Source organism: Loxodonta africana, chromosome 15, assembly GCF_030014295.1.
Source record: "Loxodonta africana isolate mLoxAfr1 chromosome 15, mLoxAfr1.hap2, whole genome shotgun sequence".
Classification (NCBI taxonomy): domain Eukaryota; kingdom Metazoa; phylum Chordata; class Mammalia; order Proboscidea; family Elephantidae; genus Loxodonta; species Loxodonta africana.
Genome location: NC_087356.1, coordinates 43,306,387 through 43,330,745, shown reverse-complemented (window position 1 = coordinate 43,330,745; position 24,359 = coordinate 43,306,387). Strand labels below are relative to the sequence as shown.

The following is a 24,359-nucleotide window of genomic DNA, read 5'->3' as shown; positions in this document are numbered from 1 at the left end:
GAGTGGCAGATTCTTCCCCATGATGGCCAGAGCTCTGCCTCTGTAGGTCTGGCATACAGAGTGTGGGTTTTGGGGAGTTCCATGGGCCACACTTTGAGAATCACTGCAAGGTAACAGGCCCATGTGCAAGCCCTGGGAGAGCGGCACCCCCATTTACTAGCTGGTTAGTGAATGCACTAGGCACTGTGCTCAACCAGGGTCGTCACTGGAGCATGGAAAGAAAAGATAAATGTATGTTTTATTATCATTCTTCATTCCTATTTTAGCATATGGCGTGTAGAGTTTACACATAATTTAATATCTACAAATTGGGAGACCGTACTAAAAAAAATTTAATCAATAGGGGTGCAAATCCAAAAAGTTTCAGCCCATTGTGCCTCAAGCACCTTAGAGATGGGGAGATAATATGTAGCAAGAACTATAAAACAGCCTCTGGATGGGGGACAAATGGCTGGATTGTGTGGCCACATGTTTGCCCTTCTGACCCTGGCACTGGCTTTCCACTGCTGTTACAATGAAGTCCAAAATCTTCACCCTGGAGAGTAGGTATTACAGATTGAATTGTGTACCCCCAAAATGTGTGTCAACTTGCTAGGCCATATTCCCAGTATTGTGTGCTTGTCTACCATTTTGTGATCCGATGTAATTATCCTATGTATTGTAAATCCTAACCTCTATGATGTTAATGGGGCAGGATTAGAGGCAGTTAATTAGGCAGGACTCAATCTACAGGATTAAGTTGTATGTTCAGTCAATGTCTTTTGAGATATAAAAGACAGAATTGAGCAGAGAGACAGGTGACCTCGTGCCACCAAGAAAGAAACACCAGGAGTGCAGTATGTCCCTTGGACCCGGGGTCTCTGTGCTGAGAAGTTCCTCAACCAGGGAAGATTGATGACAAGGACCTTCCCCCAGAACTGAGAGAGAGAGAAAGCTTTTCCACAGAGCTGATGCCCTGAAATCAGGAGCTCTAGCTTCCCAGACTGTGAGAGAACAAACTCCTGTTTGTTAAAGCCATCCACTTGCGGTATTCTGTTATAGTAGTAAGAAATAACTAAGGCAAGGGGCCAGTCAGGTTTCATCCAGAATTACTGACAGGAACTCAACTGGCATAAGCAAGGAAGGCGGTTCAAAGGGAAAGTCTGGCCTCCAGTCTTGTTCGTCATCTCTTGGCTCTGCTTCCCTTTATGTTGGCTTCATTCTCAGACAGACTCTTTTTGCATCAAAGCAAGGTGGTCTCCAGCAGCTCCAGGCTTATATCCTAGGAGCGCAGCAGTCTCAGAAGCCAGAGAGTGCCTCATTCTTCGTATCTCAAACACAAGTCTCCTTGGTCTGAACTGCGTCACATGCCCATCCCAGAATAGACTGTCACGGGCTCTAACTGGCAAAGCCCGAGCTCAGGTATCCACCAGGTGTGGTGGAGGGATCGTCAGTTCCAACAGAGTCGACACACTAATGGTAGGAGGGAGGCTTCCCAGGAGAAAATAACCAAGGCACTGTCACCAGAACAGCGAGTGGCAAAAACAACAGACACCTACTGTGGGGGCCAAGGTAAGATTAATTTAATTCAGTCTACATTAGAAGTTCAAGAAAAGTAATTCAAGTCCCCAACACTGGTGGTGTAGTAGTTACGTGCTGCAGCTGCTAACCAAGACGTCAGCAGTTCGAATCCACCAGGCGCTCCTTGGAAACTCTATCGGGCTGTTCTACTCTGCCCTATAGGGTCACTATGAGTCGGAATCAACTCGACGGCAGTGGGCTTGGTTTTGGTTTTATATTGGAATATAGAGCCCTGGTTGCTCAGTGGTTAAGAGCTCAGTGGTTAACCAAAAGGTCTGCAGTTCAAATCCACCAGCCGCTCCTTGGAAACCCTATGGGGCAGTTCTACTGTGTCCTATAGGGTCTCTATGGGAATCGACTCCACAGCATTGGGTTTGGTTTGGTTATATTGGAATACAGGCAGTCCCCGGATTACAAATTCAGTGTCACTTATGTAAATCGAATTTGTACATAAGGCAGAACAGTTGAGTATGGTAAGGTTGGTTAGGTCTGGTTGGTATCTAACCTCAGTCATATGTTTGTCTTAATAAATACCCTTTGACGTCCACTCAACTCCGACTCATGGTGGCCTTATAGGCCAGAGTAGAACTGCCCCATAGGGCGCAGCTGGTGGATTCCCACTGCAGACCCTTCCGTTAACAGGTAGCACTTAAGGACTGGGCCACCTGGGCTCCTATCTTAGTATATACCTTTCTATGCATAAAAAAAAAAAAAGAAAAACTTCCAGATATACTAAGACATCTTTAACATAATGCAGTAATAATAATAATAGTTTTGAGGCACCTGGCTGAGCCTGGGAGGCGGAGTGCGAACCAGCCGCACTGTGCAGGTGGGCGCGGGGCCGGGCGCCGCAGGTGGGCGCTGCAGCCAGTGAGAAGGAGCCTGAAACTGCCAGGCCAAGAGCCAACAGCTGGCCCCCGGCGGCGGCGGCGGAGCGGTGCGTGGTGCCAGGGGCTTCCCAACCCTCGGCTGGGCGCAGGTGGCCAAGGAGCAGGCTGGCAGCGGTACGTGGAGCCGGGGAGGGGGGCAACCCCGAGAAAAATAGCGAGAGGGAGGGGAAGCGGGCTGAAGAGGAGGAGGGGGAAGGAGCGGGGGCCAGTGGGATAAACTTCCGGGGGGCGGAGGCCAAGGCTGGGGGCTTGCCCCGGGGCGCTGGAGAGGACTGTCGCTAAGAGTAGAAAAGATCCCCCAGCGCGCACGGGGCGGAACGGGTGGAGGAGGGGGAGGAGGTGGCTGTGACTAACCAGGCGGCAACACGTCATTTCCTGCCCCGGCGGATCCGGGGACACGGCAGGGAGAAGGATGGCTTTACAGGGTTGGTTCCTAAGTATGGGTTGTACCTAAGTCGGACATTCGTAAGCCAGGGGCTGCCTATATTCCAAAAGGCCGACGGTTTGAACCTGCCAGCTGCTCCATGGGAAAAACATGTGGCTGCTTCTGTAAGGATTACAGCCTTGGAATCCTATGGGACAGTTCTACTCTGTCCTATAGGGTCACTATGAGTTGGAATCCACTGGACAGAAATGCGTTTGGTTATTTGGTTTTGGTATATTGGAATTTTTTGTCATTCAGAACTAGGCTTAGTTTAAGAAATGTCCACACTACTAAAGAGAAGAACTGATAGGAGTATCTAGGCCACTTAAGGCTGCTGTGGTGCCCCCCACCCCAGGATCTTCTCCCCCATTCATGAAGGTAGGTCCAGCTGGTGCCATCCTTGGCTGGAGTCCCGGTACACATAGGAATGGCAACTAACCCGTGTGCAGAAGACTGGTCTTCCCCACAATTATTTCAAAAGGGTGTATTTTTAAGGTCCACAGGCTAAGATTTGTGGGCAGGGGAGAGCTGGGAAGGAACCCACCACCAGGACATGCGCAACCACTCTCACACTGAACAGCACTTTTCTCCCAGGGATTCCCGACACCGGAACAGGCTGGAGGCCTTTGACAAGGTGAGCCAAGGTGTTTGGACCTGGTTTGGGGCCAGATAAATTAAAGCTCAGAGACTGTGAGCCTCAGGCCTGGTTTAAGGTAGTGAGCAGCCCTGACCTTACAGTTTGGAGTCTGGGGTTCTAAGCCGGGAACCCAGGTGGACTCCACAGAAGGCTCTTCATTCGCGGGCCCAGGCACTTTCACATCCCGCAGTGATACGCCTGCGTGTCCCGCAGTTATCCACACCCCTCAGCAGCCTCCCTGGTGACCAGGCACCAGGCACAACGCTACTGCAGTTAAGGCACACAGCAAACCAACTGGTTCCAGGCCCAGGCTCCTGAGACCCTCCTGAGCTAACTCAGTGGGGGGAAGGTCCACCTCCCCGGGATTGCACCTGGCTATTCTGAGGCGTTCCGGGCACGGCCCCTCCACTGCCGGCTCAGGTCCTCAATGGTGCCCCGAAGCATCAGCGTCCAGTCATCACCTCTCTGCATTGGGGCGCAGCGGGTCTCCTTGTACTCTAGGGCTAGGATCTCTGCAGGAGCCTCCGGGGTCAGCCTGGCTGCCAGGACAGCTTCCGGGAATTTGGCTGCAGAGGCAGGGGCCAGGCAACACCTGGGAGTATTGCTGGGTGGGTGGGAGAGGTAGGTGAGCACAGGAGGATGGGCAAAAAAATAGAGGGATGAGGTAGAGAAAGGACGGGTGAGGGAGGGATGAGAGGGAGGAACAGGAGAAAGTCAGGGGTGGGGCAGGGCATGGAGGGGAGGGAGACAGATGATTGGTGCCTTGAACTTGTATGTCCCTAAACCCAAAACCCAGTGCCGTCGAGTCGATTCCTGGGTGATGCAAATATTTAACATGCTTGGCTACTAACTGAAAGGTTGGGGGTTTGAGTCCACCCAGAGGCACCCCAGAAGAAACGCCTGATTTTCAAATCAGCATTTGAAAATCTTATGGAACACAGTTCTACTCTGACACACATGGAGTTGCCATGAGTCGGAATCGACTCAACAGCAGCTGGTAGGGGTTACCTTGAACTGACCTCTACAATAATTCTGCCTGGCAAAGTGCTCCTCCTTGTTGGAGGCCCAGCTTGGCTGCCACCTCTCACAGTGGCTGTCCCTGGGTTATCTATCATGAGCCCTCTTCTGGGCCCACGGTTCTCAGGGTACAGTTCCACACAGCCCTTACCATATTATATAACACATTTGTTCACATGCCTGTCTTGCCTGGTTAGGGAAGAGAGGGTCCCTAAAAGTCAGGGTTCCCAAGTGACCCAGGCCCCTGCGGCCATACCTGGACTGCTGCCTGTCCATCTGCTGGTAATGGTAGCTCACAGCCACGGCCGAGTGAGGGCACAGCAAGTACTGGTTCTCTTCCCAGCAGCGGGCCATGGCCTGGGTGATGGCCTCATCCGACACGGACTCAGACATCATGGCCCCTGAAAGCTGATGGGTCTCAGGGTCAGTGTGGTGGGGCCAGGGAAAGGCGACTAAAAACCCACTACATAGTACTCAGTCAGACACACACCAGGGACCGAACTGAAATGTAGCATCAGCTCGGTCCAGGTTCAGCCTGGAGAAAATGCTGATTTCTTCAATTTTGTGGCGCTTTTAAACCTCTTACAAAACATCTGATTTCCCAGTTTTCAGCCGATTCATGCTATTTGGGAGAAGGATATATTTGAGTTTTCGGGCAGTAAATTTAGTTAGGATTTGGCACGTGAATCAGCACACTAGTATATTGTCTTGTTCAACGATCTGACAGAACAGAAGGTTAAAGGCATTCAAGTATTTCTAGGGCTTTTTTGCTGGTACGCTCCCTTCTGGGGGGTGTGCTGAATCCCCAGCACCCCCTGTCAGTTCACACCCAGTTCATACCATACCTTCTCTAGGAAACTGCCCCCCACCCTCAGGCAGAGGAAGACTCCCTGCCCTGTGCTCCCCCCGGGGTGGATGGATCATTTGCTCATTCTCTGAAAATTTACTGCATGCTTATGATGCGTCAAACACCCTGCATATAATCAACTGCAACAGAAACCATTTGGTGTTATATAGCTGCCTCGTCCATTAGGGAGGATTGTATCCTATTTATCTTTGTATCTCCAGCACCTAGCACAGTTCCTGGCCCATACCCACTGCCGTCAAGTCAATTCTGACTCATAGCGACCCTACAGGACAGAGTAGAACTGCCTCATAGAGTTTTCAAGGTGGATTCAAATGGCTGACCTTTGGTTAGCAGCTGTAGCTCTTAACTACTACGCCAGCAGGGTTTCCAGTTAATGTATGGAGCCCTATATTGTCAGGCAGTATACTAAGGACTTCACGTGTATTATTTGACTTAAATCTTGCAACAACTCTATGAGGTAGACTTTCTTGTCTCCATTTTACAGATGAGGAAATGGAGGCACAGAATCGAGCCCCATGTGACTTTAAACCAATGTGCTCTACTGCCTCTCTTCATTCAATAGACTAATCCACGTACAGTGTCTGTGAAAGTACCTGGCTCACAGCAGGTGTTCAAGAAACAGGAAACCCTCCCCCTGAACAGACTCCCAAACACCAAGACTGGTTTCTCTCTGGTGCACAGTGACTGACCTTGCCGTGCAGTTCCCTGGGCAGACGCAGAGTTTGGGTTCTTTCAAACTGCTCCATGAGGGCTCTTGTCACCTGGCTGTCAGAGCTGGAGAGCAGCCAGAAGATCCTCTCCATGTTGTAGGGCACCTAGGCAGAAAGGCAGGGTCCCAGGGCCACACTGATCTCAGCCCTTGTCTAGCCCCACCCAACCACACCTGGGCCAGACCTGCACACCCCGCCTACAGGCCCCACCTGGATGTCCATTGCAGATGCCAAGGTTGGTTTGACGGCCTGGGACAGAGAGAAGTCCCCCTGCTGGACAGTCCTGTGGATGATGTCATTGTGGTTCACTGTGGCCACCAGGCGGATGGGCAAGCCCATCTTCTGAGCAATGCACCCAGCTTAAGACAAGAGAAGGAGGACAGTGGTTTCTTAGATATGGTACCAAAAGCACAAGCAACAATAAAATATATAGATAAACTGGACTTCAAAATTTAAAAGCTTTTGTGCCTTTTGAAGCTTTTGTGCTCCAAAGGACACTACCAAGAAAGTAAAGAGACCACCCACGGTATGTATGAACATATTTACAGATCATATAGGGTTGCTATGAGTCGGAATCGACTCGACGTCAGTGGGTTTGGTTTTTTTTGGTTTTATATGTAATAAGGCACTTACAAAGGGTCTGAATAGATGCTCTAAAAAAGATATGCATATGGCCAAAAATCACATTAAAAGATGCTTGACATCATTAGCCATTGGGGAAATGCAAATCAAAAGCACAACGAGGTATCACTTAATACCCACTCAAAAAAAAAAAAAAAAAAAAAAAACCACTGCTGTCCAGTTGATTCCGACTCATAGAGACCCTACGGGACAAAGTAGAACTGCCCCATAGGGTTTCCAAGAAGTGCCTGGTGGATCTGAACTGCTGACCCTTTTGTTAGCAGCTATAGCTCTGAACTACTGAGCTACCAGGGTTTCTTCATACCCACTAGGATGGCATTCATCAAAAAGTCTGACAATAACAAGTGTTGGTGAGGATGTAGAGAAACTGGAAGCCTTGTGTATTGCTGGTGGGAATGCAAAATGGTGCTGCCATTTTGGAAACAGTTTGGCAGTTCCTCAAAAAGTTCAACATAGAGTTTCTATATGACATGGTATACACCCACTCATGGGTATACACCCAAAAGACATGAAAACATCTGTCCACACAAAAACCTACACGAATGTTCATAGTAGCATTATTCATAACAGCCAAAAATTGGAAACAACCCAATGTCCATCAACAGATGAATGAATAAACACAATGTGGTATATCTATACAAGGGAATGTTACTCGGCAATAAAAAGGAATGAAGTACAGACACGTGCTAAAACACGGATGAACCTTGAAAGAAGCCAAGCACAAAAAGCCATATATGATTTCATGTGTACGAAATGCCCAAAATAGGCAAATCTATAGAGATCAGTCCCTGGAGAAGGACACCATAGTTGGCAGAGTACAGGGTCAGTGGAAAAGAGGAAGACCCTCAACGAGGTGCATTGACACAGTGGCTGCAACAATGAGCTCAAGCCTAACGATTGTGAGGATGGCTTGGGACTGGGCAGTGTTTCGTTCTGTTGTGCAGAGTCCCTATGAGTCGGAACCGACTCGACGGCACCTAACAACAACAACAAAGAGATAAAAAGTAGATTAGTGGTTGCTTAGGGCTGGGGGGGTGGTGGAAAATGGGGAGTGACTGTTAATAGGTAGGGAGTTTCTTTTTGGGATGATGAAAATGTTCTAAATTGTTGTGATGGTTGTGCATGTCTGTGAAACCATTTAACTGTACACTTTAAATGGGTGACTTGCTGGTTGTGTGAACTTATCTCATTAAAGCTGTTAAGAGAGAGAGAGAAGGAGGAGGGTGGGGGAGGAGTGTATTACTGTGCCCTGAGACTATTCTACATGACACTGGGGACCCTGCTATTGTCATGGTAGGTGGCTGCCATCAAGTCGGCCCCTAACTTATGGCAAACCCATACACAACTAAACAAAATGCTGCCTGGTCCTGCACCATCCCTATGATCAAACTGCTGCAGATGGGACTATTGTGATCCACACAGGGTTTTCATTGGCTGATTTTCAGAAGTAGAATGTCAGGCCTTTCTTCCTGGTCCATCTTACTCTGGAAGCTTTGCTGAAATCCGTTCAGCATCCACTGACAGATGGGTGGTGGCAGTGCATGGCGTGCACTGGCCAGGAGTCTAACCCAATTCCTGGGTCTCCCACGTGGAAGGTGAGAATTCTACCACTGAAAAACCACTGCCTCCATGGTTCCCTGCTAGGTCCTGAAATAGTGCTCGCTACCTTAAAACAGCCCAGTGCAGAAGAGGAAATGGAGATTCCAAGACATTCCAGTGGCTGACCCAAAGCTTGCTAAGTGCCAGGGTAAGGGATCTAACTACGTCTAAGTCCAGAGCCCATGCTCTTAACCCCTCCTAGAACCAGGGGCTTCAGACCGCATTTGAGGCACCGAGGGTGGGCAGAGCAATGCCCCTCAGCCCACCCAAGTAGCAGTTGTTGTTTGCATGGAACAAACAAGAAACTCCTCACCCTGAGAGATGCAGAGCCCAAAAGTAATGTAGTTTAGGATGGTTTACTTCTGATGAGTAGTTAAGTGGAGTTGGGTTTTTTTTTTTAAGGCTAATTAGACCACCCCCAATCAAAATAAACCAAACACACCACCACTGAGTCGATTCTGACTCATAGCGATCCCACAGGGTTTCCGAGGCTGTAAATCTCTACAGAAGCAGACCACCACATCTTTCTCCTGCAGAGCCACTGGTGGTTTTGAACTGCTAACCTTTTGGTTAGCAGTTGATTGCTTTAACCACTGTACCACCAGGGCTCCTAGGCCACCCCAATATCACTCTTAATTTTGCAGAACATTCTGACAATTCTTATTGCATTTGATCCTCATGAAAACCTCACTGTATACCTAGATGACGGAGGAGAAATGGAGGCTCAGGTGGGCCCAGGGCTTAAGGTCAAATTTCTGGTTCCTGACAGAACAGGGGTAGACGGGAGCACACTCAGCAAACGGTCATCGTGCGTTTACTTTGTGCCAGGCACTGTGGTCGGTGCTGGATGCAGAGGGCCACAGGCTGCACAACTCCAGGCAGCACCACTCAGCGAAGGACGATGCGAACAGGAGCACAGCGGGCACCCTGGAGTGGTGAACAAGGCTGGTCCGGCCCTGCCTCACTCCCAGCCCAGGGTTCTTTCCATTGTCTTGTTAGCAGAAGAAGCAAGGAAGCTTCCTAACTACTGAGATGCTTTCATGGTCTCACCCAAACCATCAGAAGCAAAGCCACTAACCAACTATCAGCAACAGTAATGCCCATTAGGAGGCAGACTGCTGGGCTGTGATCCTGGCTCTGTGTAACCAGGGGCAAGTTGACTACCTTCTCCGTGCCTCAGTTTCGTCCTAAAATGGAAATAATAGCATTGTCCTCCTCATAGGTTTGTGAGGGGATTAAATGAGTTATCACATGAGAAGTACCTAAAATGGTGTATGACATTCTCCCGCTGTCGCCAAGTCAAGTCTGACTCATGGTGACCCCATGTGTTACAGAGTAGAACTGTGCTCCAGAGAGTTTTCCTAGCTGTAATCTTTACAGAAGCAGATTGCCAGGGGCTTGCTTCCATGGCACCACTCAGTGGTTTTGAACTGTCAGCATTCTGGTTAGTAGACAAGGGCAAACCATTTGCTCTACTCAGGGACCTTGCACGCTATAGTCAGCACTTAGCAAATGTTAATTATTGTTAAAGAATATTATTTTAATGCCACGTAGCTGCAGAGGACTTTACCCTTACAAAGTTCACAGACACATCGAGAATCATACTGGCTCTCCCAGCGGTCCTGATAGATGACAAGCAGTCCAGTCTCCCTCCTATAGATGAGGAGCTGAGTCCAACCCCACAGCTGTTCAGTTAGTAAGTGGAAGAACTGGGCCAGAGCCCATGCTGTCCAATGTCCCCAGGAGTGGGAACAGGTTGTGCCAGTCCAGCCACTTGCCCTCACATTGGGCATCTGGTCAAGGCTGGGCATGAAGTATGAGTCAGCAGAGGAGGGCACCACCAGCTTGGCACAGCGGCTGAACCCTGACCTTATCCCTCCACACTCTGCTGAGCAGATAAGGATAGCAGGCCAGGCCACCAACACACCAGGGTTACTTCCCCATCCTCCACCTGCAGCAAGAGCCTGGGATGCCCCCCAAGAACTTCAGGAAGTTAAAAGAAAGTTTTCTGGGAGTTTATTCTGCATAGTTCCTCACCACCTTCAGAACAAGGACCCCACCTTTCTCCTCAAGGTTGCAGCCTAAGGACAGGCGGAAAAACTAGGCCACAGGTGCTTTTCTTGACAGTCCATTTCAGCCTTACCTGCAAGGTTACCAGCAGCCCCAGTTGGCACAACCACCTCCACAGGGGGCAGAGGGTCCACGTCCATGGATGGTGCACACCGGAAGTAGGCAAAGAAGTGGTGGGCCATCTGCACCAGGACGCGGGACCAGTTGATTGAGTTAAGACTCATCAGACAGTGCTCCTTGACAAAATCCACGTCGGCAAACACGGCCTTGATGGGCTCATCAAGCTCATCGCTGTTTCCCTCCACTGTGACGGGGGCAAGGGGAGAGAGCAGCTATCACAGGTGGTCAGCACTTTCCCAGAAAGGCCTCCCCGCTGAGCCCATCCTGCTGGGACCTCCAATCCCCTTGGTGTTTTTTTTTTTCACCTGTCTTGGTCTTGCTTTCTGGACTTGCTCTTGAGCTCCTCCAGGATAGAAACCATGTTATACTGGCGTGCCCCTGAACAGCCAGCCTCGCTTACAGACAACAGAAAATGCAGCAGGGACGTTCCCCACTGCTTACGCCATTATGAAAAATAAGATATAAAATGTCAACTTTCTGGAAATACTGGGTAAAGAATTCTTCTCTGCGTTCCACACCCACCCTCCCTACTCTTCTGGGAAGGAGGACGGATGGTTTATCTGATTGTAAGATGGTGAGAGGCTGATCCTTTAACCCACAGTCCTCTATCCAGGGTTAAGGTGGAGACTGTTACTATTCCCATGTAGCCTACCCTTCTTCCCTCATTTAGATCACGTGGGTGGCTATTCTGCTTTCTCTTCTTATGTGGTGGGTAAACTCACACGGGCAGAACTTCTCTTTCTGAAGCTGGGTGTGTATAGCAGTTAAATTTATGGGAAAATTATTAAGAAATTCATTTGACCACTAGTTCAAGTTGCATTCCCCAATCCCACTCAACCAGCAATCAATCCAGTATTAATCTCTTATCTGATAATTCGAACTGTTTCTCCATGGAACCAATCTTGGAGGAGAGGAAAATGAAATTTATTGGGAGAAGTACTAAAGTAGGCATTAAGGTTATTGTCCACTCCAGCATCACCACTGTGCAGTGGCAATGATGTTGGAGGACTGACCCTAGCCCCACCAATGAACCGTGAATGGCCTAAACTGGTCACAGTGATTCCATTCCTCTGGCCAGCTCCTGTTCAGGAACTCAGGACCAAGCCAATCAGTGTCTAGCATTCTCGTGGAGTCATCGCTAAATTCAGGCCAATGACACATGAGGGGATGTTTGCTGGGGTTCTCAAAAAAATAATCCATGCTTTACTGCTTTTAAGAGAGAGCCACAGGAAGAGAGAAACATGGTTACCTCGAGTAACCATTATATGACCACAAGAGGAAGGAATTTAGGATTGCGGAAGGCAGAGCAGAGAATGTAAGGAACCTGGGTCCCTGAGGCATTGTTGAGTCACTGAATCAGCCAGTCCGGAGCCCACTCCACTTCTGGACTTCCAGTTACATAGGCTGAAAAAGGTTCTTTTTGTTTAAGCTGATCCGAGTTGGATTTTCTGTTACTTTCTGCCAAAAGCCTCCAAAATAATACACTCAATAAGTACCTAGTGATTGCTGATTATACTGTGCTTAAGAAGAATTATCATAATTCATCATCAAAAAGAACATTTCAAGATCTATCCTGAAATACAACGCTGTCAGTGATGGGATAATATCCGTACACTTATGAGGAAGACCAGTTAATACGACTATTCAAATTTACTCATCAACCATTAATGCCAAAGATGAAGAAACTGAAGATTCTTACCAATTTCTGCAGTCTAAAATTGATCAAACATACAATCACAATGCATTGATAATTACTGGTAACTGAAATGTGAAAGTTGGAAACAAAGAAGAAGGATCTGTAGCTGGAAAAGATAGCCTTGATGATAGAAATGGCACCGGAGATCTCATAGAATTTTGCAAGACCAACAACATATTTATTACACATACCTTTTTTCAACAACATGAACAGTGACTATACACATGGACCTTGGCGGACGGAAACACAGCAATCAAATCAACTGTATACTTCTGTGGAAGAGATGATGGAGAAGCTCAATATCATCAGCCAGAACAAGACTACGGGCCGACTACAGAACAGACCATCAATTGCTCATATGCAAGTTCAAGTTGAAGCTGAAGAAAATTAAAACAAGTCCACGAGAGCCAAAGTACAACCTTGTGTATATTCCACCTGAATTCAGAGACCATGTCAAGAATAGATTTGATGCATTGAACACTAATGACCAAAAACCAGACAAGTTGTGGAATGACATCAAGGACATCATACATGAAGAAAGCAAAAGGTTATTAAAAACAAAAGAAAGACCAAATGGATGTCAGAAGAGTCTCTGAAACTTGCTCTTGGATGTAGAGTAGTTAAGGTGAAAGGAAAAAATGATGACGTAAAAGACCTGAACAGAAGATTTCAAAGGGCAGCTCAAGAAGACAAAGTATTATAATGAAATGTGCAAAGACCTGGAGTTAGAAAACCAAAAGGGAAGAACATGCTCGGCATTTCTCAAGCTGAAAGAACTGATGACCAAATTCAAGGCTGGAGCTGCAATACTGAGGGATCCAATGGGCAAAATAATTGAATGATGCAGGAAGCGTCAAAAAAAAAGGTACAAAGTCACCGTACCAAAAAAAAAAATTGATTGACGTTCAACCATTTCAGAGGTAGCATGTGACCAAGAGCCAGTGGTAGTGAAGCAAGAAGTCCATGCTGCACTGAAGTCATTAGAGAAAAACAAAGCTCCAGGAGTTGAAAGAATACCAGTTGAGGTGTTTCAGCATAACAGATGCAATGCGGGAAGCACTCACTTATCTATGCCAAGTAATCTGGAAAGTAGCTACCTAGCCAACTGACTCGAAGAGATTCATATTTGTGCCTATTCCAAAGAAAGCTGATCCAAGAGAACATGGAAGTTATCGAACAATATCATTGTTATCACATGCAAGTAAAATTTTGCTGAAGATAATTCAGAAGTGGTTGCATCGACAAGGAACTGCCAGAAATTCAAGCTGGATTCCGAAGAGGACGTGGGACCAGGGATATCATAGGTGATGTCAGATGCATCTTGGCTGAAAGCAGAGAATACCAGAAAGATGTCTACCTGTGTTTTATTGACTGTGCGAAAGCATTCAACTGCGTGGATCACAACAAACTGTGGATAACACTGCAAAGAATGGGAATTCCAGAACATTTAATTGTGCTCATGCAGAACCCGTGCATAGACCAAGAGGCAGTCATTCGAACAGAACAAAGGGATACTGCATGGTTTAAAATCAGGAAAGGTGTGCATCAGGGTTGTATCCTTACTTATTCAATCTGTATGCTGAGCAAATAATCCGAGAAGCTGGACTATATGAAGAAGAAAGGGGCTTCAGGATTGGAGGGAAACTCACTAACGACCCACGTTATACAGATGACACAACCTTGCTTACTGAAAGCAAAGAGGACTTAAAGAACTTACTGATGAAGATCAAAGACTATAGCATTCAGGGTGGATTACACATTAACATAAAAAAAATCCTCACAACTGGAACAATAAGCAACATCACGATAAACGGAGAAAAGATTGAAGTTATCAAGGATTTCATTTTACTTGGATCCACAATCAATGCCCATGGAAGGAGCAATCAAGAAATCAAACAATATATTACACCGGGCAAATTTGCTGCAAAAGATCTCTTTAAAGTGTTAAAAAGGAAAGATGTCACTTTGAAGACTAAGGTGCACCTGACCTAAGCCAAGATATTTTCAATCACCACATATGCATGTGAAAGCTGGACAATGAATAAGGAAGGTGAAAGAAGAATTGATGCCTTTGAATTATAGTGTTGAAGAATATTGAATATACCATGGACCATCAGAAGAAAGAACAAATCTGTCTTGGAAGAAGTACAGCCAAAAGTACATCTCCTTAGAAGGGAAGATGGTGAGACTTGGTCTCACGTACTTTGGACATGTTATAACTGACTCAACGGCACCTAACAACAAGAATCAAGTATGCACCCGAGAGTATGGCTCCTGGACACCCATTTAGCTTAGTAATGAAGTCACTCCTGAGGTTCATCCTTCAGCCAAAGATTAGACAGGCCTGTGAAAACAACACTAACAGAGCACACCAGCCCAGGGCAAGGCAGGAGAGGACAGGAAAACTGGTAATAGGAAACCCAAGGTCAAGAAGAGAGAGTGTTGACGTGTCGTGGGGTTGGTAACTGTGTCAACTTGGTTAGGCCATGATTCCCAGTAATGTGTGGTTGTCCTCCATTTTGTGATTGTAATTTGCCTACGTGCTGTAAATTCTAATCTCCGCCTGTGTTTAATGAGGCAAGATCAGATTATGTTAAAGAGGATTAGGGTAGGATTGTAATATCTAACTAAGTCACATCCCTGATCCAATGTAAAGGGGGTCTCCCTGGGGTGTGGCTTGCACTGCCTCTTATCTTACAGAGATAATAGAAAGGGAAGTAGAGAGTTGGGGACCTCATACCATCAAGAAAGCAGCACCAGGAGCAGAGCATGTCTATGCATTACAATCTTGCAATAACTGCAGGAGAATGCAGTACCATATGGGCAATTACCAAGGCTAGGTTGTTCACAGAAACCCTGGTGGTGTACTGCTAAGTGCTACGGCTGCTAACCAAGAGGTCGGCAGTTCGAATCCACCAGGTGCTCCTTGGAAACTCTATGGTGCCGTTCTACTCTGTCCTATAGGGTCGCTATGAGTCAGAATCGACTCGACGGCAGTGGGGTTTTTTTTAGGTTGTTCACTGGAATGTGCATGTCCTTGATAAAGAAATGGGGTGGAGGTGACAGGAGACTGGGAGGGGGTGTTCCTTGGTGGCTGCCTATATACATGGCACCAGCAGGTTGAACTTGCATGGAGGAGGCACTCTTTGGGGTATGCTTTTAAACCTGCACTTGTATATCATACTGTCAGTATTGGTTTATGCACCTGTCAACTCCCCATCATTCACGAGACTGTGTACCGGAGACTACCCAGTGCTGAGCCAAGGAATACTCCAACCTCTAATATGATTGATGAAGGAAAGGAGGGCGAGAGTAAGAGGAAGAAGGTATGTAGTCAGTCGGTCGGTGGTTGGGTTTCATCCCAGCCCATCTCACAAAACGGAGCCAATCAAGGCAGGGCCCCACTGTCCCTGGAGCCTGTCTGGCACCCACCTCCAAACACGTGGACATTCTCCTTCAGCACTGTTGTCATCTGAAGCTCCTGGATCTTCGAGCAGTGACCCTTAGGCAGCAAAACGATAATGTCCACATTCTTTGCCCCTTGGACACTCTCAATGGCAGCACTCCCTGTATCCCCAGAAGTTCCTAGATGGGAAGAAAAGAAAGTCCTCCCCTTTAGAACAAGGGAAATGCAACAGGGAAAAAATGGCCCCTAAAGCATTGTTGCCAAATGTGGCAACACCTACTTTCAAATACTTGGTAGGTAGAAACTGAGTTCTTGAACCTCTAAGAGATCTGTGGATAGAATTCAGGGTGTCTGTGAACTTGGTACCATAAAAGCTTATGTACTTTATGTATTCAAAAATATTATTCTGAGAATGTTTTTAAGTGTTAAGAAACAGAGATGTCACTTTGATGACTAAGATGCCCCTAACCCAAGCCTCCTATGCATGCAAAAAATGGATAATGAATTAAGGAAGACCAAAGAAGAACTGCTGCCTTTGAATTATGGTGTTGGTGAAAAATATTGAATATACATGGGCTGCCAGAAGAACAAACAAGTCTGTCTTGGAAGAAATACAGCCAGAGTGCTTCCTGGAAAAGAGGATGGTGAGATTTGTCTCATGTACTTTGGATACGTTATCAGGAGGGACCAGTCCCTGGAGAAAGACATCACGCTTGGTAATGTGGAGGGTAAATGAAAAAGAGGAAGATCCTCAACAAGATGGATTGACAGTGGCTGCAACAACAGGCTTAAACATAGCAACAGTTGTGAAGATGCTGCAGGACCAGGCAGTGTTTTGTTCTGTTGCACGAAGGGTCGCTATGAGTTAGAACCGACTCAACAGCGCCTAACAACAACTCTGAGAATTATTTACAGCCTCCACCACTGTCAAATGGGTCCACAGCACAAGAAAAGGTTAAGAGCCCTGCTCTAGGAGAACTGACAACACATTCCCAGAGAAAGAAATCACAGAGGGCAGCCTGTAAATGGACGCTCACAAATCAGGGCACCAGGGACTCCTGCGCTCACACTGACAACACCCACCTACAACCACGGTGACGTGCCTCTCCCTCTTCTCCAGGAAGTACTGCAGGAACTGTGCTGTACAGCACAGGGACAGGTCTTTAAACGCATACGTGGCCCCATGCCACAGCTCCAACACGTTCAGCCCGTTCCTCAGCCTGGAAAGATGGACCACTTCTTGGTGGCGGAATCTGCTGAAGGCTCGGTCAATCAGATCTGTGAGTGTGGGGAGCAGACAGCAGATAAAGGGCATTATCACTCTCTTCAAGTTCTCTCTCAGTCGCTTACGTTTTCCGGTTTAAAGTTTCTATCCCCTCCCATTGCTTTTGAGTAGTTTAAAACTCACAGCAACCCTATAGGACAGGGTAGAACTGCCACATAGGGTCTCCAAGGCTGGAATCTTTATGGAAGTAGACTGCCACCTATTTCTCCCATTCTTAAATGACACCATTGTGTATATAATGTATAATCCTAGCCAAAAGAATAAACAAATCTGTACAGCCAGAATGCTCTTTAGAAGCAAGGATGGTGAGACTTTGTCCCGCATACTTTGGACATGTCATCAGGAGGGACTAGTCCCTGGAGAAGGTTCATGCTTGGTAAAGCAGAGTGTCAGCAAAAAAGAGGAAGATGGATTGACACAGTGGCTCCAACAATGGGCTTAAGCATAGCAACAATTACAAGGATGGCGAAGGACTGGGCAGTGTTCTTTTCTGTTATACATAGGTCGCTATGAGTCAGAACTGACTCGACTGCATCTAACAATAACAAGACAAAAGTCTGGAAAGATGTGCACCAAACTACTTATAGATTCCTCATAGTGATTCCCTGAGGGAGCTGTAAGGCTAATGTTTCACTTTTATACACTTCTTTATTTATTTATTTATTTATTATGATCATGCACTCCAAAAGAGGATAAATAAACTATATAACAAATAAATCCATGTCTCATCTCTAACTGACCTTCCTAGAGACAGGAAATGTGTTTTTTTGTTCCGTATTTTTTTGCTGTTGTTGTTGCATTACTAAATCTCACACCGGTGATGCTGGAATCTTGGTATGGATTTATATACAATGCTCAGGGCAGTCGGTTTACAGCGGTGCTTCTCCAACTTCAACGGACAAACTAATCACTGGGATCTTGTTAAAATGCAGATTCTGGTTCAGTAGTACCCAGGTGTCATGGATTGAATTGTGTCCCCCCAAAAATATGTCAGCTTGGTTAGGCCATGATTCCCGGTATTGTGTGGTTGTCCTCCATTCTGTGATTGTAATTTTATGTTCAAGAGGATTAGGGTGGGATTGTAACACCCTTACCAGGTCACATCCCGGATCCAATGTAAAGGGAGTTTTCCCTGGGTGTGGCCTGCACCACCTTTTATCTCATAAAAGGAAGGGAAGCAAGCAGACAGGGGGGACCTCATACCACCAAGAAAGCCGTGCCAGGAGCAAAGCACATCCTTTGGACCTGGGGTCCCTGCCCAGAGAAGCGTGTAGTCTGGGGGAAGATTGATGAGAAGGCCGTCAGAGAGAGAAAGCTGTCCCCTGGAGCTGATGCACTGAATTTGGACTTTTAGCCTCCTTTACGGAAACCCTGGTGGCGTAGTGGTTAAGTGCTACGGCTGCTAACCAAGAGGTCGGCAGTTCGAATCCGCCAGGCGCTCCTTGGAAACTCTATCGGGCAGTTCTACTCTGTCCTATAGGGTCGCTATGAGTCGGAATCGACTCGACGGCAGTGGGTTTGGTTTGGTTTTTAGCCTCCTTTACTGTGAGGAAATAAATTTCTGCTTGTTAAAACCATCCACTTGTGGTTATTTCTGTTATAGCAGCACTAGATGGCTAAGACACCAGGCCGTGCAATCACTGCTGCTCATTCAACCACTTTTTGAGTGGTCCTCTTCTCCCACCATTACAGTATGGATTATATTCATGCTACTCAAAGTGTGGGCCATGGACCAGCAGCACTTGTATCACCTGGACACTTGATTTAAAAAAAAAAAAAAGTTGCTGCAAGTTGACTCCGACTCATTGTGACTCTGTACGTGCCACAGTAGAACTGTGCTCCGCAGGGTTTTCTTTTCGATATTTTATCGTGTTTTCGGTGAGAACATACACAGGAAACTCGGTTCTCACTTAACTATTTCTATACATATTGCTCAGAAACCCTGGTGGTGTAGTGGTTAAGTGTTACGGCTGCTAACCAAAGGGTCGGCAGTTCGAATCCACCAGGCGCTCCTTGGAAACTATGGGGCAGTTCTACTCTGTCCTACAGGGTCGCTATGAGTTGGAATCCACTCGACGGCAATGGGTTTGGTTTGGTTGGTTTATACATATTGCTCAGTGACATTGGTTACATTCTTCACAATATACCACCATTCTCGTTATTTCCATTTTGGTTGTTCTGTTTCCATTAATCTAGCTTCCCTGTCCCCCCCTGCCTTCTCATCTTTGGTCTAGCCATTTGGTTTCATCTAGACAATTATTTTGAGGAGCACAGTACTCTGGGTAATTTTATTTATTTCATGGACCAATCTGTCATTTGACTGAAAGGTGACCTCTGGGAATGGTTTGAGCTCCAAGTTTAAAGAGTATCTCAGGGCAATAGTCTTGGGGGTTCATTTAGTCTCTACTGGTCCAATAAGTTTGCTCTTTTTATAGGAATCTGAGTTTTGTTCTACATTTTTCTCCCATTCTATCCGGGGCCATCTACTGAGTCCCTGGTCGGAACAGTCGGTTGTGGTAGCTGGGCACTATCTAGTTCTTCTGGTCTCAACATAGCTGATGTTGATGTCCACGTAGACTGTCAGTTCTGTAGACTAGGTTCTTCTTTGAGACTTGGCTTCCTTCTTTCACTTTAGCTCTGGATGAGTTGATACCAATAGTTGTATCTTAGATGGCCTCCTGCCAGTTTTTAAGATCCCATGTGCTACTTCACCAAACTAGGATTTAGAACATTGTCTTTATAGGGTCTTCAATGGCTGATTTTGGGGAAGTAGATCACCAGGCTCTTCTTCTAAGGTGTCTCTGGGTAGACTTGACCCTCCAACCTTTTGGTTATCAGCCAAACACAATAACAATTTGCACCACCCACAGACTCTGTGGACACTCGATAGAAATGCAGAACCTCAGGTCCTACCCCAGACCTACTGAATCAGAATCTGCTTTTTAGCAGATCTCTAGGGGACCCATAAGTACATTACAGTTTGGAACACTTTCCAAGTTCCTTCTGGAGTTACCATTCAAGGAAATTAAAAAAAAAAAAAAAAAAAGCTATCTGGGGGCATGGGTCATTTGTATGCAGGAAGGAAACATTCCAAAGTTCAAGCCACTCAGGATGACTGTGAAATTCCTCGTCTTGATAAGGTTTTTTAAAAATAAACTAATGGAAAAAAATTGTCTGCAAATCATTTTTGGCATTCAACTCACCGGAGGTGGGGAGCTGTAATAGATGAACTCTAGGGAAATTTCCAATTTTGGGATTTTAGACTCTGGAAAAACCCCCCAAAGTCTGGGGCATAAAACAAGAGCGGTCCTCCCAGATGGGTGTCTATGGGAGGCTGGGCTGGTGGGGGCAGGGAGCTCACCATGTAGGTCATCTCTTGCAATGAGCTCAGGGCCAATGAAGAGGGCGCACAGTTCCTTCACCAGGCCTGGGTAGGACAGCGTGCTCCACTTATGCAGAGTCTCTCTGCCCAGCAGTGGGAGCTCCTCAGGCATGTAGAGGCCCCCATCGGGTGCGTAACCAGACAAGAGGGCCCCCTCAAAGTCCACCCGAGGGGCCATTCCCCGGGTGCTGACGTACCACATGATCCTGGAGACCTGCAGAAGAAACAGTTCCAGAGGTTCCTAGTTCCCACCACCCCATGGCCTGATGCTGAAGCACATACAGCCCACTCAGCTAGCCGCTGGACCACCATTCACTCAGGCAGCAGGAGGTTGAGGCAAGGTGGCATAATTCATGGTGCCCCAGACTGGAAGACTGGGGTCCTGTGTGGGGTCTCATGCCAGCTTTCATCCGTGGCTGTGCAAATCATTACCTTCTAATCAAAATGAAGCAATTTCATTGACCTACTACCTTGGGGAGTCCCTGGGTGGTGCAAATGGTTAACGTGCTCAGCTGCTACCAAAAGTCTGCAGGCACCTAGAGACACCTGAGAAGAAAGGCCTGGTCATCTACTTTCCAAAAATCAGCCACTGAAAGAAAACCCCATGGAGCACAGTTCCACTATGACATACATAAGGTTGTCACGAGTCAGAATCAACTCTATGGCAATTGGCTTACCACCTTGGGGGAGGAGGACAATAGAGCATACTGGGAAGGGAGAAAACTTGGTCCTCACTTGTGAGAAAGAAGGCCCTGAGGTGGCGAAAGATCACAGTGATAATAGGCGATTGCCATTTTGAAATCCCTCTTGATAAAGAGAGGACCTATACACTTGGTCCCCTTGAGAGCTGCTCAGAAAATAACCACCTTTAATGGTTATTTTCAGTATTTTCTCCATGAAAATAACCATTAAAGGTTTTGTTTTTTTTTTCAGCAGAAATGGACCCAGAAAAAATATTGAAGTTGTCAAGGATTTCATTTTACTTAGATCCACAATCAATGCCCTAGAAGCAGCAGTCAAGAAATCAAACAACATATTGCATTGGGCAAACCTGCTACAAAAGGCCTATTTAAAGTGTTAAAAAGCAAAGATGTCACTTTGAGGACTAAGGTGTGCCTGACCCAAGCCAAGATATTTTCAATAGCCTCATATGCATGTGAAAGCTAGACAATGAATAAAGACCAAAAAATTGATGCCTTTGAATTATGGTGTTGGTGAAGAATATTGACTATGCCACAGACTGTCAGAAGAATGAACAAATCTGTCTTGGAAGAAGTACAGCCAGAATGCTCCTTAGTGAGACTTCATTTACATACTTTGGACGTGTTATCAGGAGCGTTCAGTCCCTGAAGAAGGACATCATTCTTGGTAAAGTAGACCATCAGTGAAAAAGAGGAAGACCCTCAACAAGATGGATTGGCACAATGGCTGCAACAATGGGTTCCAACACAGCAACAACTGTGAGAATAGTGCAGGACTAGGCAGTGTTTATATAGGGTTGCTATAAGTCAGCACCTAACAACAACAACGGTTATTTAGGGATGCTGCCTCCAACCTAGTGGTTCTCAATCCTGAGAGTTTCTTGAAATCAACCTGGGAAGCTAAAAAAAAAAATACCCACAATTGGGATCCTACCTGGCTTCATTAAATTAGGATCTCAGGTGATTCTAAGTGGTTAAGAGCTAACTAAAAAGTCACCGGCCACTCCTTGGGAGAAATTTAGGTTCCCAGGAGCCAGCTGCCATAAAGGTATAAGGGTCTATGTCAAAGGGCCCATGTCCATGTCAAAGAGCTAAAAGTGTACAGTTTCACAAAATAGAATGGAGGCTGGGGTGAGGGTGAGGGCATGGCTAGCAGTGACTTCAATAAAGAGAGGGATTTCCCTAACTCTGTGGTAAACCAAGAGCCAACACAAACTTCCCAAGATGCTGGAGTAACAGGCGGGACCTTCACAAGTGCAGACTAAGAAGAAAATGAGACTACTGAGCTACTGCAGGCATGAGGAGAGGGGCAGGCAGGGCTGTAAGAAACAGCCAGAGAAAACATGTACAGAGCACACTCCCCTGGGTGAGTGGATCATATCACACCCCAGCCTCACACCTTAAGGAGGATGTGGACAGACGGGCCCGGGAGCAAAGGTCTCTGTACCACGTGAGTGTAAGGAACTGGAGTGATGAGCTCACAGAACCAGTCTTGTCACAGGGCAAGAACTGCCCGGGTCTAATGTCCCCAAGGGGCAGGACTTTCAGGCCAATAGGGCAAAGCGGGAGAGAAATCTACATCTTTGGGTTCAATGTAAGGTAAACCAAGTATCAAATAGAAAACAGAAAACCAGTTGCCATCCAGTTGACTTGACTCACGGTGACCCCATTTGTGTCAGAGTACAGCTGCTCCATAGGGTTTTCAATGGCTGGTGTTTTGGGGAGTAGATCGCTAGGCCTCTTTCTTCCGAGGTGCCCCGGGTGGACTTAAACTGCCAAGAACTCCCAAGGTTTCAGTTAGCAGCCTAGTGCTTAACCGTTTACACCACTGGGGGCTGCCAAACCAAACAGAGACACCCAGAAATAGAATTGGGTGCCAGAGGAGGGCGTGACATTCACAGAAGAATATCAAGCACTTCTGCTGAGCTGCTATATGGGAGCTGGAGGACCGTGGCCTCTGGGTATTTAAAAAAAAAAAAAAAAAAACAGTGCGTCTGGGTATAAGATTTAATAACTTGTCTTTGTGACTCTCCTGGACCCTATTCCAGAATGGAGGCAGGTCGGAAAAGCCCTGACCAGTAACTTGGATGGATATAAGGTCAACAGGAGACTGTCCCAAGGCCTGGAAGCAGTTCAGGGGTGACTCCTCAGTGTGATTCCAGGAGGTTCTGGGAAGGGGTAGGGCAGGGCAGGGACTTGGACCCCAGCAGCTGAACTCGGGGCGCTGATCCTGACTGTGCCTCTCCAGGTGGAAGGCCCTGTCTATCCAAGGTCACCGGGCACGGATTCTCAAGCCGGCCAGACCCTGGGCCAGGGAGGGAGGTCTCTGCCCTCAGGGGCTTCCAGGGAGCCTAAGGCTCCAGTGTCAGCCTCTGGGAGGATCGAAGACTTATCTGTTTTGGGGTTCTCTGAGAACCGCAAAAGCCCTGCGACGGTGCAAAGCACTGGGAACACTCAACCCTCCCAAATTCCTCCAAGTCGGAGCGCCAGAACGAGAGGCGGGGAGGCCAACACAGGCCAGGCTGAGAGTCGGGGGCTGAGCAAGGCTGCCCAGCGGGAAGCAAGATCTCAACAGCGAAGAAATGTCGATACCGATTACCGGGGGTGGGGGGCCCGGGGGGGCAACCGCAGGCGGGGGGAGGGGCCGAGGGGCGCCCCCTCCGGTGGGGCGGTGGCCGCGGCGAGCCAGCCGCGGAATCCCACTCCTCGACCGGGGATCAGCCCAGAGGGGCGCCCCGTTCCACCGCCCAGACAGGGGGCCCGGCCGGGCGCGCGCGGTTACCGGGTCCGGGACGCGGGCGGCTGCTGGAACCAGGCCCAGGAAGTGGTTGGGGCGGCGGGGCTGCCAGGCTCTGGACTTCAGCGCTCCACCCCACGTCGGGAGCCGGCTGGGCTCGGGCTTCCGGTTGGAACCGGTTGTCATCATCCTGAAAGCGCGGAGTGAGCAGGGACGCCGAGGAGTGGTCGGGGGCGGCACACAGGGGTTGTGGGAAGCGCGGGAGGAGAGTGCGAAAGGCAATTATACCCAGAACACATTTAGCCCTCACTTTGCATGTTTCAGACATTTTACTAAGCGCTTTATTCACATTCAGTTTCTTAATCCTCAGTGTTATTGTCGTTAGCTGTGCGGTCCAGGCCGCCCCTGACTCATGGCGACCCCAGGCACAATTGGAGGAAAAACTGCCCGGTCCCGCGCCATCCCCGGGATCAGTTCTGGATCGGACATTGTTCCCTTGTCATCCGTAGGCTTTGGGTTTTCACTGGCTGATTTTTGGAACTAGATCGCCTTTCTTTTTAGTCCGTCTTATTCTGGAAGCTGTGCTGAAGCCTATTCAGCGTCCTCCCAGCAAGC

The 24,359-nt window shown here is 47.6% G+C and overlaps 1 protein-coding gene across 2 annotated transcripts; it reads right to left on the bottom strand.

The window, feature by feature from the left end:
- Window positions 1–2,334: 2,334 nt before the first annotated feature.
- THNSL2 (threonine synthase like 2) lies at window positions 2,335–24,112 on the bottom strand. 2 transcript variants are annotated; one of them, XM_064268819.1, is made up of 9 exons: window positions 23,790–23,981; window positions 20,286–20,520; window positions 16,723–16,917; window positions 15,666–15,818; window positions 10,491–10,721; window positions 6,317–6,465; window positions 6,086–6,211; window positions 4,785–4,936; window positions 2,335–4,115 (listed from the first exon to the last, which is right to left on the bottom strand). In XM_064268819.1, the coding sequence occupies exons 1-9, from the start codon at window positions 23,931–23,933 to the stop codon at window positions 3,887–3,889; spliced, it is 1,614 nt and encodes a 537-aa protein (XP_064124889.1). In that variant the 5' UTR covers window positions 23,934–23,981; the 3' UTR covers window positions 2,335–3,886. The 2 variants fall into 2 exon arrangements, with proteins under 2 accessions (XP_064124889.1, XP_064124890.1); XM_064268820.1 differs by lacking the exon at window positions 20,286–20,520 and having other exon boundaries at window positions 23,790–24,112.
- Window positions 24,113–24,359: the final 247 nt, after the last annotated feature.

Excerpts from the sequence above, each read along its gene's own strand:
- THNSL2 (XM_064268819.1), bottom strand. The coding sequence starts at position 23,933 with ATGATGACAACCGGTTCCAACCGGAAGCCCGAGCCCAGCCGGCTCCCG. Across the intron at positions 20,521-23,789 it reads CCGCCCGCGTCCCGGACCCG|GTCTCCAGGATCATGTGGTA; the intron begins GTAACCGCGCGC and ends TTTCTTCTGCAG. Across the intron at positions 15,819-16,722 it reads GCACGTCACCGTGGTTGTAG|GAACTTCTGGGGATACAGGG; the intron begins GTGGGTGTTGTC and ends CTTCCCATCTAG.